Source organism: Notolabrus celidotus, chromosome 24 (assembly GCF_009762535.1).
Source record: "Notolabrus celidotus isolate fNotCel1 chromosome 24, fNotCel1.pri, whole genome shotgun sequence".
In the NCBI taxonomy this organism is placed as follows: Eukaryota; Metazoa; Chordata; class Actinopteri; order Labriformes; family Labridae; genus Notolabrus; species Notolabrus celidotus.
Genome location: NC_048295.1, coordinates 1,484,859 through 1,501,550, shown reverse-complemented (window position 1 = coordinate 1,501,550; position 16,692 = coordinate 1,484,859). Strand labels below are relative to the sequence as shown.

Here is a 16,692-nt window from a genome sequence, read left to right as displayed (position 1 = left end):
AGCAAAGTTAAACAGATATATCTTTATTGGCTTTAATTGCATCAGTCGTAGATATATTCAGAGTTATGGTTCCACAGCCAAAGGAAACAAAGGAACTTAAAAAGGTCTAAATGTTCATCCTGATGAAGTCAAAGCACAAAAAATCCTCTGTGTTTTTTTTCCTCCCTGAGCATGCCGTCAACACAAGCTCCACTTCATGCAGTTACATTCACGTTTTGGTCGCGTACAATCGTCCCGATCGCTCCAAACAGCCACAAACAAACGATTAGACATCAAATTAAGGAGCTCAAACTCAGAAACGTGACATTCTGTGCATTCAGAAACATGCTAAAGTGTCAGCACAGAGGAAGCAGCGCAGACATTTAATACAGCTTAGATTAAAGGGTAAATGATAATCTCTTAAGTTTATAGAGTAAGTCTGTATAAAGTGGAATAGTTGTGATGATGCTGAACAAAGGGAAGTCTGATATTCAGGTGATTCTAAAGGCACAAGGTGTGGCAGAGTGAGACTCTTAATTTGTATAGTTTCTTTGTTTTCAAAGGTTTCATTCGTCTGTCACTGTTTTTAAGGTCTCTGATTGGCTGATCAGGAGTGACATCTACAGGACTCTCTTTGATCATTCTGTTCTCTGAGTCCAGGGAATGTCTGATTGGCTAGTCAGTGTCCCTGGAGGACTACAGAGAACCGGTCTGTGCAGCATCTCAAACACCTGTAATCACATTTTGTTAAATCATTAAGTCAGGGACATGTTTGCTTAGTTTTCAGCTCGTTACATTCTGCTTCCTATTGAAAAATATCTCTGCAGGTGATGTGTTTCTTAAAGGAAATGAAGGGTTTTCTATTTTGATGATTGTCTCCTGAAGGTAGACGAAAGATTTAACTGAGGGAATGTCAAAAAGACGACACAGGGCGTTCAGCGAGGGACAGGTTCTGCTTTCACGACACGTCTGATTTTCATTTCTGTCTGCAGCCAGGTGAGAAACTCAAAGACTAGCTGCAGTGACACTGACTCTTCTGTCTGCGTGCTACAAATAAAGCCTGGAAGACTGGAAACGGCTCACCTGACCTTTTCCAACAGGTAAAAGTGAGCTGGACAACATGACACTATAATTACAACAGATGTTTCCAGTTGTCTGAAAGCAAAGCTAAGCGTTGCATGTTAGAGAGCGCAGTTCAAGAAAGTAAATCTGATTATGTCTAAAGTGTGTAACAGTGGAATAATGCTGGTTAAAAATGAACTCAAAGGAGAACCTGCTGCTAAACTTCTCATTTCAAGTCTTCATCCCTCAGGGCCTCATTAAAAAATGTTCCACTTGAGATGATGCAGTAACCAGGAGAGGGTTAGTAGGACATCAAGCAGAGCATTTTCTAAACCAGGCCTCTGATATCTACAGTCAGAAACTTAAATATGTTTACATCTCTTATCAGTATTTACACCGTGTGATGTTTGCTTCTCTGAGCGCTGACAGTCTGTCGTGATGGCCTCCCATTGGTGCTCCAACAGGAGGAGCGGGGCTTGTGGTTTCCCGGTGAGGCGATGAGCATGCGTTGAGTTATTTATGGTCAGTCTGCAACAAGAAAAACACATTTCACACATTTTTATAGAAACAAAAGCAGAAGAAACAGCCGCCGTTGAGATACACTTCAGATCACTCACAGGTTCAAAACTTGCTGTAGTGGTTTTAGTTGTGGGTGTAGACTCCTCCGGCTCTGATGGAGCTGCAGATGGGCGACGACAGCGGGTGGTGTCCTGGCCGGATTGGCTTTGCTGCAGCGCAAATGAAAAAGTGGTGAATTAATTGAGTCATTTGAAGTCCTGTCTGAGTTGTGAATATGTATGAAGCTTCAGCTCACCAATCTGGGCCGAGTAGCCCCTCCTGGACATGTTCTTGGCTCGGACAGCCTCTTTAATGCGGTCCACCTCCTGCTGGTAGCGTTTGCGGTCCCTCATGGCGTTCTCCTTGGCCTCCTTCAGGGCGTTCTCCAGAGCTTTGACTCGCTCGGCAGTGGCTCGCAGACGCTTCTCCAGTTTGGGCAGCTCGCAGCGGAGGTCTGCGTTGTCTCGGACCAGCTGGGGAGGCAACAGAGAAGTGCTGTTATTGAAATACTCCAAGTATTGTGACTGTTCTATTTTACTTATGGGGGCGCATAGTTGTTTTGACTTGATCTATATCAAAGATACTTCATAGCTGGATGTCTCTACCTGCTTGTGGACCTTGGTTAACTGTTCCAAGTTGTTCTCCAGGAAAGAGATCTTCTGTTTCTGGGCCACGTTCCCGAGTCCCTCCTCACAGTCCAGCTCTGCACTCTGAGAACAGGCAGAGATGTAAACCTGGTGTATTCAGGGAAATAATAACCATGAACACGAGAAGAAGACTTGTACCTTCTTGACTCGGGTGGTGAGGTCTTGGACGAAGAGTTTGCGCAGGTTGTGAAGAGTCTGCAGCTCTTTAGCCTGAGAGAGAGAAAGAGAGAGAGAGGTCATTTGAATCTACTTTCAAAGATACTTCAAACTAGGGTTTGTACTGATGTACTAAAGAGTCTGGATGTTATGGGTTCAATCCTTATTAAAGACTTGAAACTTTTGAAAGGCCAGCGTCTGAAGGACAAGTAGAAATGTTAAAGAAACGTCATCTGTGAGAGTGTCTCTGTGGCGCAGGGACATAGACACCTGACTCGTAGTCAGGAGGTCGGGGGTTTGATCCCCTTTAGGACTCAGTGAATTTTAAAGAGTGTTTCCACAAGAAGAAGTGAAAAGCTTTTGGAAACATGTCTGGTTCGATTCTTATCTGAAGCACAGTGAATTTTAAAGTCCAACAGTCAAAACGCCATGACAAATATACCTGGAGCCCATTTTCATATTTTAGCTAAGGTACAAAGTGTATCTCGGTGGCGAAGGGGTTAAGAGGACAGACTGGCAGTCTGAAGGTCGAGGGTTCGATTCTTATCAGTGCCATGGTGAGTTTTAAAGTCCAACAGCCAAAGAACCATGAAAAATATACCTGGAGCTCATGTTCACAAGTGTGTCCAAGTGGTGCAGGGGTTAAGAGGCTGGACTGGCAGTCAGAAGGTCGAGGGTTCGATTCTTATCAGTGCCATGGTGAGTTTTAAAGTCCAACAGCCAAAGCACCATGACAGATATACCTGGAGCTCATGTTCACAAGTGTCCAAGTAGTGCAGTGGTTAAGAAGACAGACTGGTAATCCAAAGGTCGAGGGTTCGATTCTCACCTGAGACAAAGTTAATTTTAAAGTCCAACAGCCAAAGCACCATGACAAATATACCCGGAGCTCATGTTCACAAGTGTCCAAGTAGTGCAGTGGTTAAGAGGCTGGACTGGCAGTCAGAAGGTCGAGGGTTCGATTCTTATCAGTGCCATGGTGAGTTTTAAAGTCCAACAGCCGAAACACCATGGTAAATATACCTGGAGCACATGTACACAAGTGTCCAAGTAGTGCAGTGGTTAAGAAGACAGACTGGTAATCCCAAGGTCGAGGGTTCGATCCTCACCTGAGGCAAAGTTAATTTTAAAGTCCAACAGCCAAAGCACCATGACAAATATACCCGGAGCTCATGTTCACAACTGTCCAAGTAGTGCAGTGGTTAAGAGGCTGGACTGGCAGTCTGAAGGTCGTGGGTTCGATTCTCACCTGAGGCAAAGTGAATTTTAAAGTCCAACAGCCAAAAAACACGACTATTAATACGACCTGACCAAATTCGAAAGTTGAAGGTGACCCGTGGCGTAATGGAATTACAACTGCGCAGAAGGCTGGAGGGCGTTTGGAATTGCACAGCTTCGGACAGGGAGGTTCGAATCCCGCATATGCGGTGCCTTGTGGTGTAAGGGAATTACAACTGTACTGAAGACTCGAGTGCGTTAGGAAATGTACAGTTGGGGACAATGCGATCCAATTCCGCATACGCGCTTGGTGCCTTGGGGCATATGGGAACTACAACTGTGCAGAAGTCTCGAGGGCGTTTGGAGTTGCAAGGTTGGAATTACACTTACGTAGTAACACGGGGGAGCCTGGCAAACTGAACCCTGGCGAGCCCAGGTACTGGGTGGGCCGTTGCCACCCAGTTTCTACAGCAAATAAAGTGGGGGGGTTATGTCAAAAGCAACTGGAATTTTGAAAAAAAAAATTTATTATTATGATTATATTTATTAGAATAATATTTGTAATATTATAATAAATATTTTTATTATTATAATTATATTATTAATATTTATTAGAATAATATTATAATAAATATTTTTATTATTACAATAATAATAAAATATTATTATAATAAATATTAATATAATTATAATAATTATATTAATAATATTATATTATTATTATAATATTTTATTTAAAAACAAAATTATTATATTATTAATATTATTATAATAATATAAATCATAATAAATATAATTATTATTATAATAATATAATATATGTATATTAAAGAAAGTTGTAGCAAGGTGCTGACCGAAGGTCAGCACCTTGCTACAACTTTCTTGCATCTTGCCTAAAGCAAGTTGCCGACCGAAGGTCGGCAACTTGCTTTTACTACTTTCTTGCAAGAAAGTAACTACTTTCTTGCAAGAAAGTAACTACTTTCTTGCAAGAAAGTAACTACTTTCTTGCAAGAAAGTAACTACTTTCTTGCAAGAAAGTAACTACTTTCTTAAAGCAAGTTGCCGACCTTCGGTCGGCAACTTGCTTTAAGCAAGAAAGTTGCCCAAAGCAAGTTGCCGACCTTCGGTCGGCAACTTGCTTTACGCAAGATGCAAGAAAGTTGTAGCAAGGTGCTGACCTTCGGTCAGCACCTTGCTACAACTTTCTTTAATATACATATATTATTATTATAATAATAATTATAATTATTATGATTTATATTATTATAATAATATTAATAATATAATAATTTTGTTTTTAAATAAAATATTATAATAATAATATAATATTATTAATATAATTATATTAATATTTATTATAATAATATTTTATTATTATAATAATAAAAATATTTATTATAATATTATTCTAATAAATATTAACAATATAATCATAATAATAAAAAAATCTTTCAAAATTCCAGTTGCTGCTGACATAACCCCCCCACTTTATTTGCTGTAGAAACTGGGTGGCAACGGCCCACCCAGTACCTGGACTTGCCAGGGTTCAGTTTGCCAGGCTCCCCCGTGTTACTACGTAAGTGTAATTCCAACTTTGCAACTCCAAACGCCCTCGAGCCTTCTGCACAGTTGTAGTTCCCATATGCCCCAAGGCACCAAGCGCGTATGCGGAATTGGATCGCATTGTCCCCAACTGTACATTTCCTAACGCCCTCGAGTCTTCAGTACAGTTGTAATTCCCTTACACCACAAGGCACCGCATATGCGGGATTCGAACCTCCCTGTCCGAAGCTGTGCAATTCCAAACGCCCTCCAGCCTTCTGCGCAGTTGTAATTCCATTACGCCACGGGTCACCTTCAACTTTCAATTTTGGTCAGGACGTATTTATAGTCGTGTTTTTTGGCTGTTGGACTTTAAAATTCACTTTGCCTCAGGTGAGGATCGAACCCACAACCTTCAGACTGCCAGTCCAGCCTCTTAACCACTGCACCACTTGGACACTTGTGAACATGAGCTCCGGGTATATTTGTCATGGTGCTTTGGCTGTTGGACTTTAAAACTCACCATGGCACTGATAAGAATCGAACCCTCAACCTTCTGACTGCCAGTCCAGCCTCTTAACCACTGCACTACTTGGACACTTGTGATCATGAGCTCCAGGTATATTTGTCATGGTGCTTTGGCTGTTGGACTTTAAAATTAGCTTTGCCTCAGGTGAGGATCGAACCCTCGACCTTGGGATTACCAGTCTGTCTTCTTAACCACTGCACTACTTAGACACTTGTGAACATGAGCTCCAGGTATATTTACCATGGTGCTTTGGCTGTTGGACTTTAAAACTCACCATGGCACTGATAAGAATCGAACCCTCAACCTTCTGACTGCCAGTCCAGCCTCTTAACCCCTGCACTACACTGACACACTTATGGGCATGAGCTCTAGGTATAATTGTCATGGTTCTTTGGCTGTTGGACTTTAAAACTCACCATGGCACTGATAAGAATCGAACCCTCGACCTTCTGACTGCCAGTCCGTACTCTTAACCACTGCACTACTTGGACACTTGTGAACATGAACTCCAGGTATCGAACCAGACATGTTTCCAGAGGCTTTTCACTTCTTCTTTTGGAACACTCTTCAATATTCACTGAGTCCTAAAGAGGAGCAAGTTACTACTTTCTTGCAAGAAAGTTACTTTCTTGCAGTCAAAACACAATGACAAAAATACCCGGAGTTCATGTTCATATTTTAGCTAAGGTGCTAAGTGTATCTCGGTGGCGAAGGGGTTAAGAGGACAGACTGGCACTCCCAAGGTCGAGGGTTTGATCCTCACCTGAGGCAAAGTGAATTTTAAAGTCCAACAGCCAAAAAGCATGACTATAAATACGACCTGATCAAATACAAAAGTTGAAGGTGACCCGTGGCGTAATGGAATTACAACTGCGCAGAAGGCTGGAGGGCGTTTGGAATTGCACAGTTTCGGACAGGGATGTTCGAATCCCGCATATGCGGTGCCTTGTGGTGTAAGGGAATTACAACTGTACTGAAGACTCGAGGGCGTTAGGAAATGTACAGTTGGGGACAGTGCGATCCAATTCCACATACGTGCTTGGTGCCATGGGGCATATGGGAACTACAACTGTGCAGAAGGCACGAGGGCGTTTGGAGTTGCAAAGTTGGAATTACACTTACGTAGTAACACAGGGGAGCCTGGCAAACTGAACCCTGGCGAGCCCAGGTACTGGGGGCGCCGTTGCCACCCAGTTTCTACAGCAAATAAAGTGGGGGGGTTATACCACAGAGTGTCAGCAGCAACTGGAATTTTGAAAGATTTTTTATTATTATAATTATATTATTAATATTAATATTATATTATTCTAATAAATATTGTTATTATTATAATAATATAAATCATAATAAATATAATTATTATTATTATAATAATAATATATGTATATTGTGGCGTAATGGTTAAACTCTGGGGCGGTAAGTGCACAGATGCTTGGTTAAGGGCGTGAAGTGCACAATTGTGGTATGACCGGTTTTGAATCCAACGTACGCAGGTATACCTGAAGCAGAAAATCCTGGATACACCAGGTGCTAGGTGGGCCGTGTCCACCCGGGATACTACGCTATATTATTATATATTACCGCATAGCACAAACTTGTGACAACGAGGAGGGTTGGGTGCATGTCTTTTATTAAAGTCGATCATTCTATACTACATTACTCACCACCGTCTCCTCAAGGCCCTTCAGGTCCTCTCTGGCCTGCTCCCTCTGGTCGTTCAGCAGTCTGTAAACAGAACACAACATTGAATCAATACAGATAGTCAGACACAGAGCAGGCAGATGTCTTCTAGATGTCTTGTGGTACTTACATGAGTTTCTGTAGTTTTGCATCTTTCTCCTGTTCCTCAGCCTTCACTTTGTCGTAGTCTGACATGAGTCTCTCCTGCTCCAACAACAGACCCTGGTTCAGACTGAGATGAGGAGACATAGTACATAAAGAGAATAAGGAAACAGAAGACAGATCTGTAATATCAATGCCACACATGCATCAGACTGTCTTACTCTGTGAGCTCGTCCTGCATCCTCTGCTTGTCTTCAATCTCGTCCCTTAGGCGGCTGAGCTGCCTCTGGTGAGCCTCCCGGTGGTTCTCCAGCTGCTCCTCCAGAGTTCTCTGGAGGCAGAAACACATAATGTGGTTTTAGCGTCACTTAACTTATCAGTTTCCAGCAGTGTTTCATTTCCCTCTCTCCTCACCTTGATGTCCTCTTCTCCATCATGTCTGCCAATGTCCTCTTTCTCCTTCTCCTCTCCTGACATCTCGTGTCTTTTCTCTGAGGATCAACAAAGATTTCTTTGGATGGCTTTATTTGTACCAATGTGTGAGAAATGAAAGTGGAGTGTCTGGGTAAACTTGTGGATATGACGGTTAGTACTGACCGTGAGCCTGGAGTTTGGTGAGCTCCTCAGTCAGAGCGTCCTGACTGTCCTCCAGCTGCCTCTTCTTCTGCTCCATGTTCTGCATGTAGTCCGTCAAGGACTTGATCTTGGCCTGGTGCTACAACAATCTCAAGCAGTTTAGTACTTCAAAGACAGAAGAAATAATTATTGTCAACAAAGGCGACTATCATATTAGTTACCTGTGAGATGAGCAGCTGACAGGATGCCAGCTCCTTTTCATTGGCCTGGATCTTGCGGTGGGCGTCGGCCTGCGTGCTCTCCAGTTGTTTGCTGCGGTTCACCAGAGACTTCACCTCTGACTTCATCTTGCTGATGTAGAGGCGAGCCACAGTGAACTCCTCCTCCACCGCAGAGCCGTTCCCCTTTAACTCTGAGGACTGAGGGGAGGTTTAGGGTGAGGATGTGCATGTTTATGACTTGTTTATGTGTGCATGAGTGTGTGTGTGTGTGTGTGTGTGTGTGTTCTAACCGCAGCGGTCTTGGCGTCGTTGGTGCCGATGATGGCGCCGATGTCACTGAGGTCTCGCAGCAGCAGGTTGAGGACTTCAGCGGCTCTCTTCCTCTGTAGACCATTCAGTTCCTGCAGCTGACTCAGCTCCCTCTGCACCGCTGACAGTAAAGCCTGTTCACAACACATAAACACACAGCTGAAGCTGTCATGTGTTGATTATGGGAAATGTAGTCCTGAAACCTCAGGATAAATAAAGAGAGGCCCCCCACCGTCTTGTGCTGCAGCTCCTCTGTCAGCTGCAGGTTGATCTGATCTCTCTCCTCCACCTCTTGGCTCTTCTGGTCGTAGTTGACAGCCAGCTCTTCCAGTGCCTGCAGCACCTCCTTCACCTCCTCCTTGGCCAGCTCGTTCTCTGTCTGCAGCCGGCAAAGTTCCTCCTGGATCTTCTCGTAGTCCCGCCGCGTCGATGCAAGCAGCTGGTAGAGACGCAGCGTGTCAGTGATTTCATGAAAAACAAAGACCTCTCCTGAATCCTTATTTTGTATAAAAGGTCTGTGAGACAAACCTCTTCCTGGTCCAACATCTGTTCCTTGAGTTTCTCAGCCAGCTGACTGTGTTGGTTGATCTCATCGTCCTGTAAACATTCAGGAGACCGTTACTCAAAGTAGAAATAAGAATGCTGCTGATGTGGACATATTCAAGGAAAAGTGCGTCTCACCTTGTCGTCAAGCTGTTTGTACAGGTTACTGATGTCCTCTTCATATTTGCGTCTCTCCTCACCGGTGACTGAGACGACTCCTCCGGCAGGCAGGTTGTCGATGACGGGTGTGTTGTCATTCTGCTCGATGCTCTTCTGGTCTTTGGAGCTCAGCTGCTCCTCCTCAGGAACATTCTCACCTGAAACATATTCATCCATGAAGCCATGAGTCCACCAGAAGCAATGATGCTAAAGGAGTTAAAGGTGCAGTGTGACCTCAGCAGATTAAGAGTTAAAGCTGCAATAATCTCTGACTTTTACCGTGATGATTAACAAATGAGAGGACCCGAGTGAAGCAGTACAGAGAGCTGCTGTTTAAAGGGCTCGGCACGGAGCCAGTGGCTGACTCACACAGAGAAACACAGCATCAGCAGTCTGTGGATCTCAGTGTGTGTGTTCACTATGGAGGCTTTAGAGGCTGCTGCTGCTGCTGCTGAGCTCATTTCTTGCTAAGGAGGGGGAGTGCTATCAGCGAGCATCCGCAAGGGGATTAAAGAAATAAAAATACAACATGCAGAGAGAGAGAGAGAGAGGGAGAGAGGGAGCAGGGTTTTGTTGGTTACCATGCAACAGAGATGGATGAAACAAAGATGCTGTGAAGGAGACACTGCAGAGGAACCATGTGAGGACCAGAAACTAAACAACACCAACATTGCACTTGACTGGTCCACTGTTTAATGGGGTGTGATGTGAAGCTCAGATTGACTACACATTAGCAGGATTCAAATAAAGACTCTGAATGAAGGATGATCTGTGAGTAGAATGGTGAACCTCTGGCTTGTCTGTACATGTTTTGGTCTCACCGTTCCTCCAGCGGTTGAGCTCAGCCTCCAGCCTCTGGATGACGTTTTTTAGGCTCTTGTTCTTCTCCTTTTCCTTCTCAAACTTCTTCTTCCACTCCTCGGCCGTCAGCTCCAGGTTCACCGACACCGTGTTCTTGATGGTCTTGGCTCTGAAAGAGTGAAGATTGTTTGGACGTCAGAGAGTTCTTTTCATAGCAGTAACAGATAATCTACACAGCAGTTTGTTGTGCCTCCTCACTCCAACCCTGCAGAGGCCTAATTATCCAAAATGATAACACCTGAAGTGCCTTCAAATACTTTTCACAAGTCCTTTCTGTTAAAACTAGCATATAATGTCAACACATCAGGGCATCTAACAGTTCTACTGTTAGAAAACTCATTTCAGATTGCTGCTCTTCTTCATTTCCTCTGAGTTTCTTTCTGCAGAGGACAGATGGCTGCACAGTAATCACTCATCAGTTGTTCCCTGACACTGCTGCTGCTCTGTGGTTCATTACAAACTGTAAGCAGTTTGAACTTGATGCCCGAGACTCACAGGAAATTCACATTCTGGAACCACAACAGGCAGGTCACACAGATTTTAATTAAACAAAACCAAGAGGGAAATAGAAAGACACAGAAGAAGGTGCAAAAACAACTCAAGGTGTGCAGGGTTTCTAGAGAAGGATCTGAAAATAGAAATAAACACACATGCACAGTGGGAAACCTGAAGCCATCTGTTGTCTAGTTTCAGTGCTTCCGTCAGCTATAGAACCAGTGAGTCTCATTCTCCTACACACACGCCTCACTGTCACCCTTCTCTTGATTCAAAAGAAAACACTCATCATGTACAATGAAGTTTCTGTGGAGCAGCAGAAGTGGAAACTGTGTGTTTGATTGCTTTCTGCTCCGGGTGCAAGAAGCAGCGGCAGGTTCTTTGGGTGACTTAGAAAAAGGAGATCAAGTGAAATATACCTCTGTCCAAACATGAGAGTAGATTTGGTCTCTGCCTCGTTGTAGACGGACGGCGAGCAGCAGATGATGATGGTGGTGCGGCAGTTTCCCCCCAGAGAGTCCTGCAGGATCCGAGTCATCTTACTGTCTCTGTACGGCACGTGGGTTTTCTGAAAAACAGAGACATCCCTGTCATAAAAACAGCAGAAGAAGTTCTCAGATCTGTTCTCACAGTGTCAAATATTCTTACAGTGCCTTCAGCCAGAGCTGAGATCACGTTGCCCAGCGCTGAAAGAGACTTGTTGATGTTCTTGGCCTCGTCCAACACGGCCCCCTCTGCTCCCGTCTTACTGACCTGTTCAAACACAGAAAAACATCCTTTACATCTCCTGCTTCATCTAACCTCCATCAGGGTTCACAAAGAATCACCTTCTCGCTGCCTGCCAAGTCGACCAGGTAGAGCTTCCCGGACAGCTTCTTCTCCGTCTCCATGTTTTCCTGCTTGATGTTGATGAGGAAGATGCTGTGGCTGCGAGAGCTGTGCTCGTTCATGTCTGGAAGACCATTTCAAAATGTTTCTTTATGTCTTTTTCTACTTGTGCATACATACAACACGCATTCTGGGGAAAGATGTCACAGGTACGTACTGGTCACTGCCACGTGCCGGTTGGCTTTCCCCTCATCGATGACATCCATCACCTCCTCTGGACTCGACACAAAGCGCTCAGTACAGCCCTGACACACAGACAGTGAAGATTCATCAGCATGTTTTTATGGTTTCAGTTAGACTCATGAAATCTGAAGTGAGACCATGTGACGGACTCGGTTAAGCTAACACTTTACTGACCTTGACGTACGGCACTCTGTTTTTGTCTTCATGTACAGAGAGGTTCGTCTTGGACACTTTGAAGAGAGTAAAGCACACCACCTTTACATGTTAGATTTTAAAAACTGCCTTTCAATGAAACCCCACATTTACCACAATGATCTTATTTACCATCCAGCAGATCTCTGATCTTGTCCAGGTAGATTTCAAAATAGGAAACCTGCAAAGAATGTTTGCAAAGGCATCAACGGAGGAACACAAGCATTAAGCCTGTATTTGAGTGAGCTTGTTTTCTGTGATGAACATCCTCTGCTCTTTACCTTGATGTGAAACTCCAGGTTCTCGTCCATGGAGTAGATGTGGTCGAAGATGTCGTGGGCGATGCGAGGGATGATTCCCATCAGCTGGGGGTCATGCAGTTTGCCCTGAACACAGCACAGATATCAGTGTGTGTAATGCTCCCTGATGTTTGATCATGAAGCTGCTTGAGACAGGAAGGTTCAGAGGAACAGATGAATGTTAAAACAGAGATGATCGGATCGTAGGATTAAAAAAAGAGGCTTTAGGCTTCTGTCTTGGTGGATAAGTCTACCAGCTGAGGTGATTTGCACTCATAATGACTGATACAGGATGCTGATCTCCTTTGAGTGCTGTTGGGGGGCAGATTTTACTTTTTCAACCTCAAATCTATTTCAGAAAATACTCAGCCTTTGAAAACGGGTAAATTTGGTGATCTGAAGGAACTAAACCAGCTTTTTATCCTTTGGAGCGACCACATCGTATGAGCTTGACTGGATTTAGTGTTTATTTTGAGTCTGTTACACAATGCCTGCTGTGCTCTGATCCTCCAATTGCAGCCTAAAGATCTGATAAAGTCCATTGCCCGTCTTCACACACTGACTCTTGGATCTATCTGTCAACCCACAAAAACTATGGAGAAGTGAAGTAACTAAAGGAGCCTCTCACCTCCATGGTGTGTGTCTTCCCAGAGGAGGTCTGTCCGTAGGCAAAGATGGTCCCGTTGTAACCGCCCAGCACATCTAGAATGGCATGAAAGTCTTAATGACCTCATGTCCCAGAGGTGTCCTAAGTCTCTAACACCAGGACAGATCAGCTCTGATGTCTGCAGTTCTACCTCTCATCAGAAAGATGTTACATAACCAACATGAAGCAGCAGATATGATTCTGACAATAACAGGCTGACCCAAATAAAGCTGCTGAAGGCCAAGACAGGATGTCTCTTTTTCTAGTGACTAAGACTTTAGGTGAAGGACAGATTAAATAGAGGGGTAGATATATGATGGATTAAAGTTACATAAGAACATTTCATCACTTCAGAGCTTCCTACCTTTAACAATCTGTTTGGCACACTGGTCGTACACTTGTTCCTGCGCTGTGTTTGGAGGCAGCACTCGGTCAAACACGTAAGGTTTACCCTGTTTAAAAGCAGCACAGAGGGCACAATCAAATACATTAAGACTGCAGAGCATGAGTACAAACATGAATACATGGTAACATAATTCACCCTCTGATTAATGACAATATTTCAGCAGATATGAATGAACTCGACCAACTTGATGTAATGCATGTTAGTCTCAGTGTGCTGCTCTAAAAGTGGACGTCCTAAAGGCTCCAGTAGCTTCCAGGATCTGTGACCATCCATCACTCAGACGTCTGACTCTGTCTCTCAGGGGGTTTAAAAGCCTCGCTGCTGCAAAAAGCAGCTCTCAGCACTCAGATGCAGCAACAGCAGCAGTCTGAATGTGTCTGAACTTCCAAGACGAAGAGGTGAAACTACTGACACCAACAGTATCGGAGAGTGTGGCCTCTGGAATGCGTCTCTGCAGCTTGATGGATGGAGGGAGTCGTTTCTGGGCAATAATGCAACAGAGGGTGACTGACCTGCATCAATATGCTGTGGACACTTTACATGTTATACTCCTCTTCTGTTTGTAGCATATGTCCAATATATAAAGGTTGTTTTTCAGATCTCACTGGCTATCAAATAAAATCATATTTCAGTAAAATTCTGGCATTAAGTGTTTCTTGTAAGCTCCACCCACCTGTGATTCCCATGGGTAGAAAACAAACACCAAGCCTCACAGATGTCCTTGCCTGAGTTCAAACAGAAGCAGCCTTGTTTCTGTGCACACTGAGGATAAACACAGTGTGCTGATGTTCCCAGAACCTCCTGAGTCAGCATATTTATAATGGTGCAGAGTCATTGTGGAAATAACCTTTGACCTCTGATCCTCAAACAGCTCCATCCTCTAAGTGCTTGTAATCATGGAAATCAATATTCCTCCTGCAGAAAGTATCTCTGGATCAATTTCAGTATTCAAGGTTTGAAGTGAAGCTGCTGCAGACGGTGTTCATGTTTCCTCTTTTCTCCACACACGTTTATGAAGGTGTAGACGTCTGATATCAAAGTTGTATTTCAGCATTTTTATGACATTGAATTCATATACAAGAAATGCAATGCATCACAGTGAAGCCTGCTCCTGTTTGGGGCCTGAAGAGTCACTATCTGAATACAATGATCCTTAATGATCATTTATCTCCTATAACAACAGCTGATATCAGCAATATTCAATAAGTATAAGACATATAATCATGTTCTTAAATTCTATAATCCTACTTTGTGTGTCATCAAGCTGCTTTCAAAGATGAGTAAACATCTGTATGTTATTGTTTATGTATGAGCAGCAATGTTAAACTAATGACAGTAGCAACATGTCATGCTGTAGCTGTGATGCATGAAGGTATTTATGCAGGAAGTGTAGTTTATGATAGTTGTTCTGTATTGCTCATGACAAGGAGACTTATCAAACTTTGCTTAGATTGACTTTCTTTAATTGTATTTATTCTAACTAAGTGTGTTCAGCTGTTTTAAGCCTGCAGCATGAAATAACTGACATGTCCTCTTAATGTACCTGCAGACTGAGAAGAGTGATCTCTGTGGAGCTCATTAGAAAACATAATCGTGCTCCTGTTATCATATTCTTCTAAATTTAACCACAGGACTATTGTTATTGCGCATTTGGCATCTCAGCCTCCCTGCAGAGCTCCAGGTGGGTGACTTTGTTCCTCTGAAACACTGCAGTGTTTGCATCTTCAGCCTCACAACAACATTAGCATCACAACAAGGAATGAACACTTAGACTTACTGTTATGACCACGGTGTCATCCTCCTTAAATTTGGGGATGTATTTGTCTCCTCGGTTGATTTCAGACTCATTCAGGGGCCTGAAGCGACACATCACCCTCACCCCACACTCTGCAGCATCCATCATGGCTACTGGCTTTCCTGCAAATGCAATGCAGGTGGGGAAAAAATGTACCAGCAAGGGGGCCAGACACAGTGAAGATTTGGCTGTAGTGCGCAGGGTGGTGCCCTCCAAAGGGGGCCTGAAGGATTCTCTTTAAGTCCTGGGCCAAGTGAGAGTTCAAAAATTACTGAGACATGGATTTAAATGTCAATCAAAGAGGTAAGAAGTCTGGTTTCCTGGTCTCCTCAATGCAGGTAAGACAAGACACCCCCCTCCTTCATCCAACCCAGAGATGTCTGGATTTCCTCGGCTGCGCCATGGCCGAACTGGATCCACCGCAGCGCTGCGTCCCGGTGCAGACCCAGACCCAGACCCAGACTCCTCAAACCCCCTCCCTCTGCAGCAAGGACACAGAGTCGTGCACAAATCTGCAGACTGATGAGTGATTCAGGGTTTTCACGGAGGACTTGGAGGGCTGCTTCTCGATTTGCAGCAAAAGAGTCCAGAAGAGATGCGCAGAGAGAACCGCATCGTCCTGTCCTGTCATCCAGGCGCGCTCCCTGCACGGTGCTGCGGCGCGCGCTCCCTTGCCCTGCATCAGCAGCACCATCACTGGAGTGCAGGGGGCGCGCATGCAGGAAAACTGCACTTAACTCTACTGTTGTGAATCCAGATTTAATCAGAGGAGAGGGATTATTGTATCACCTTCACTACCTGCAACATATTAAGCTAACCTTATATAGTACTCAGAATATGCTACCAATATATACTATCAACAAAAACACTCTAGATTGACTTTATAGTTTACACTTTATTTCAGTTGCAGATTCATCACTTACAGGGCAGTTGTGTTAGCTATTTCAAGAGTGACAATCCTATACTTCTACAGCTGTACGTTCCTAAATCAAACATCACTTTTACACATTAAGGAACTAATAATTCATGAGGATTACCTTCAGATTTCAGAGATCAGGGTCTCTTTGTGTCAGAAACGGTTCCAACGGTTGTTGCATGCTAACTAGTTAGCTGAGTAACTGCTAAGCTAGCGACCGTTGGAAGCTATTTTAACAACGTGTCGTTCTTTAACATTTAAATAAAGACACATCGCTTCAGTTAAGGACTGTGTTAGTCATGGATCTGTCACTGTGAAGAGATCAGAGTTTGAAATTGATGTTTAACGCCAGGCTGACTGATTTGTTTGGGTAACTTACCGGAAGTTAGCCGTTTCATTTCCAGGGTCAAAGTTCAAAGTTAACTTCAGGATACATTTACGTCACATTTTATTTGTTTTTCTCCCGTTTTTCTCCTCCAAAGTGGTGCTTTTGTCATCAAACAACACGTGAAAGTCTTCGAAGAATTATTATGTTTAACAAAATAATTTATTTGATGGCAATTGTTCATTAAAAGATCATTTCTTTATAATTTAAAGCTCATTTCTAGTGCTGTTCTCATTGTCCTCCACTAGAGGGCAGTGTTTAACAAGGAACACTTGCATGATATTATGGTTCAACTTGATTAGTCACATTTGAACTTAATTGCTGCTTCTAAAACAAACATCC

At 43.6% G+C, this 16,692-nt stretch overlaps 1 protein-coding gene across 5 annotated transcripts; it reads right to left on the bottom strand.

The window, feature by feature from the left end:
- Positions 1 to 7: 7 nt before the first annotated feature.
- Positions 8 to 16,383, bottom strand: LOC117808214 (kinesin heavy chain-like). Of its 5 annotated transcripts, none has more exons than XM_034677805.1 (27): positions 16,087 to 16,383; positions 15,032 to 15,847; positions 13,213 to 13,300; positions 12,831 to 12,904; positions 12,185 to 12,289; positions 12,036 to 12,084; positions 11,886 to 11,941; positions 11,686 to 11,773; positions 11,468 to 11,592; positions 11,289 to 11,393; positions 11,060 to 11,208; positions 10,106 to 10,254; positions 9,264 to 9,442; positions 9,111 to 9,179; positions 8,815 to 9,021; positions 8,564 to 8,716; positions 8,274 to 8,471; positions 8,074 to 8,191; positions 7,891 to 7,967; positions 7,698 to 7,807; positions 7,505 to 7,606; positions 7,359 to 7,419; positions 2,385 to 2,456; positions 2,205 to 2,309; positions 1,856 to 2,072; positions 1,659 to 1,769; positions 8 to 1,569 (listed from the first exon to the last, which is right to left on the bottom strand). In XM_034677805.1, the coding sequence occupies exons 2-26, from the start codon at positions 15,155 to 15,157 to the stop codon at positions 1,684 to 1,686; spliced, it is 2,868 nt and encodes a 955-aa protein (XP_034533696.1). In that variant the 5' UTR covers positions 15,158 to 15,847; positions 16,087 to 16,383; the 3' UTR covers positions 8 to 1,569; positions 1,659 to 1,683. The 5 variants fall into 5 exon arrangements, with proteins under 5 accessions (XP_034533696.1, XP_034533697.1, XP_034533695.1 ...); XM_034677806.1 differs by having other exon boundaries at positions 15,032 to 15,171; XM_034677804.1 differs by having other exon boundaries at positions 15,032 to 15,171; positions 16,345 to 16,382.
- Between the last annotated feature and the right edge of the window lie 309 nt (positions 16,384 to 16,692).

Excerpts from the sequence above, each read along its gene's own strand:
- LOC117808214 (XM_034677804.1), bottom strand. Across the intron at positions 11,394-11,467 it reads ACTTGGCAGGCAGCGAGAAG|GTCAGTAAGACGGGAGCAGA; the intron begins GTGATTCTTTGT and ends GTGTTTGAACAG. Across the intron at positions 7,968-8,073 it reads CACCAAACTCCAGGCTCACG|AGAAAAGACACGAGATGTCA; the intron begins GTCAGTACTAAC and ends GTTGATCCTCAG.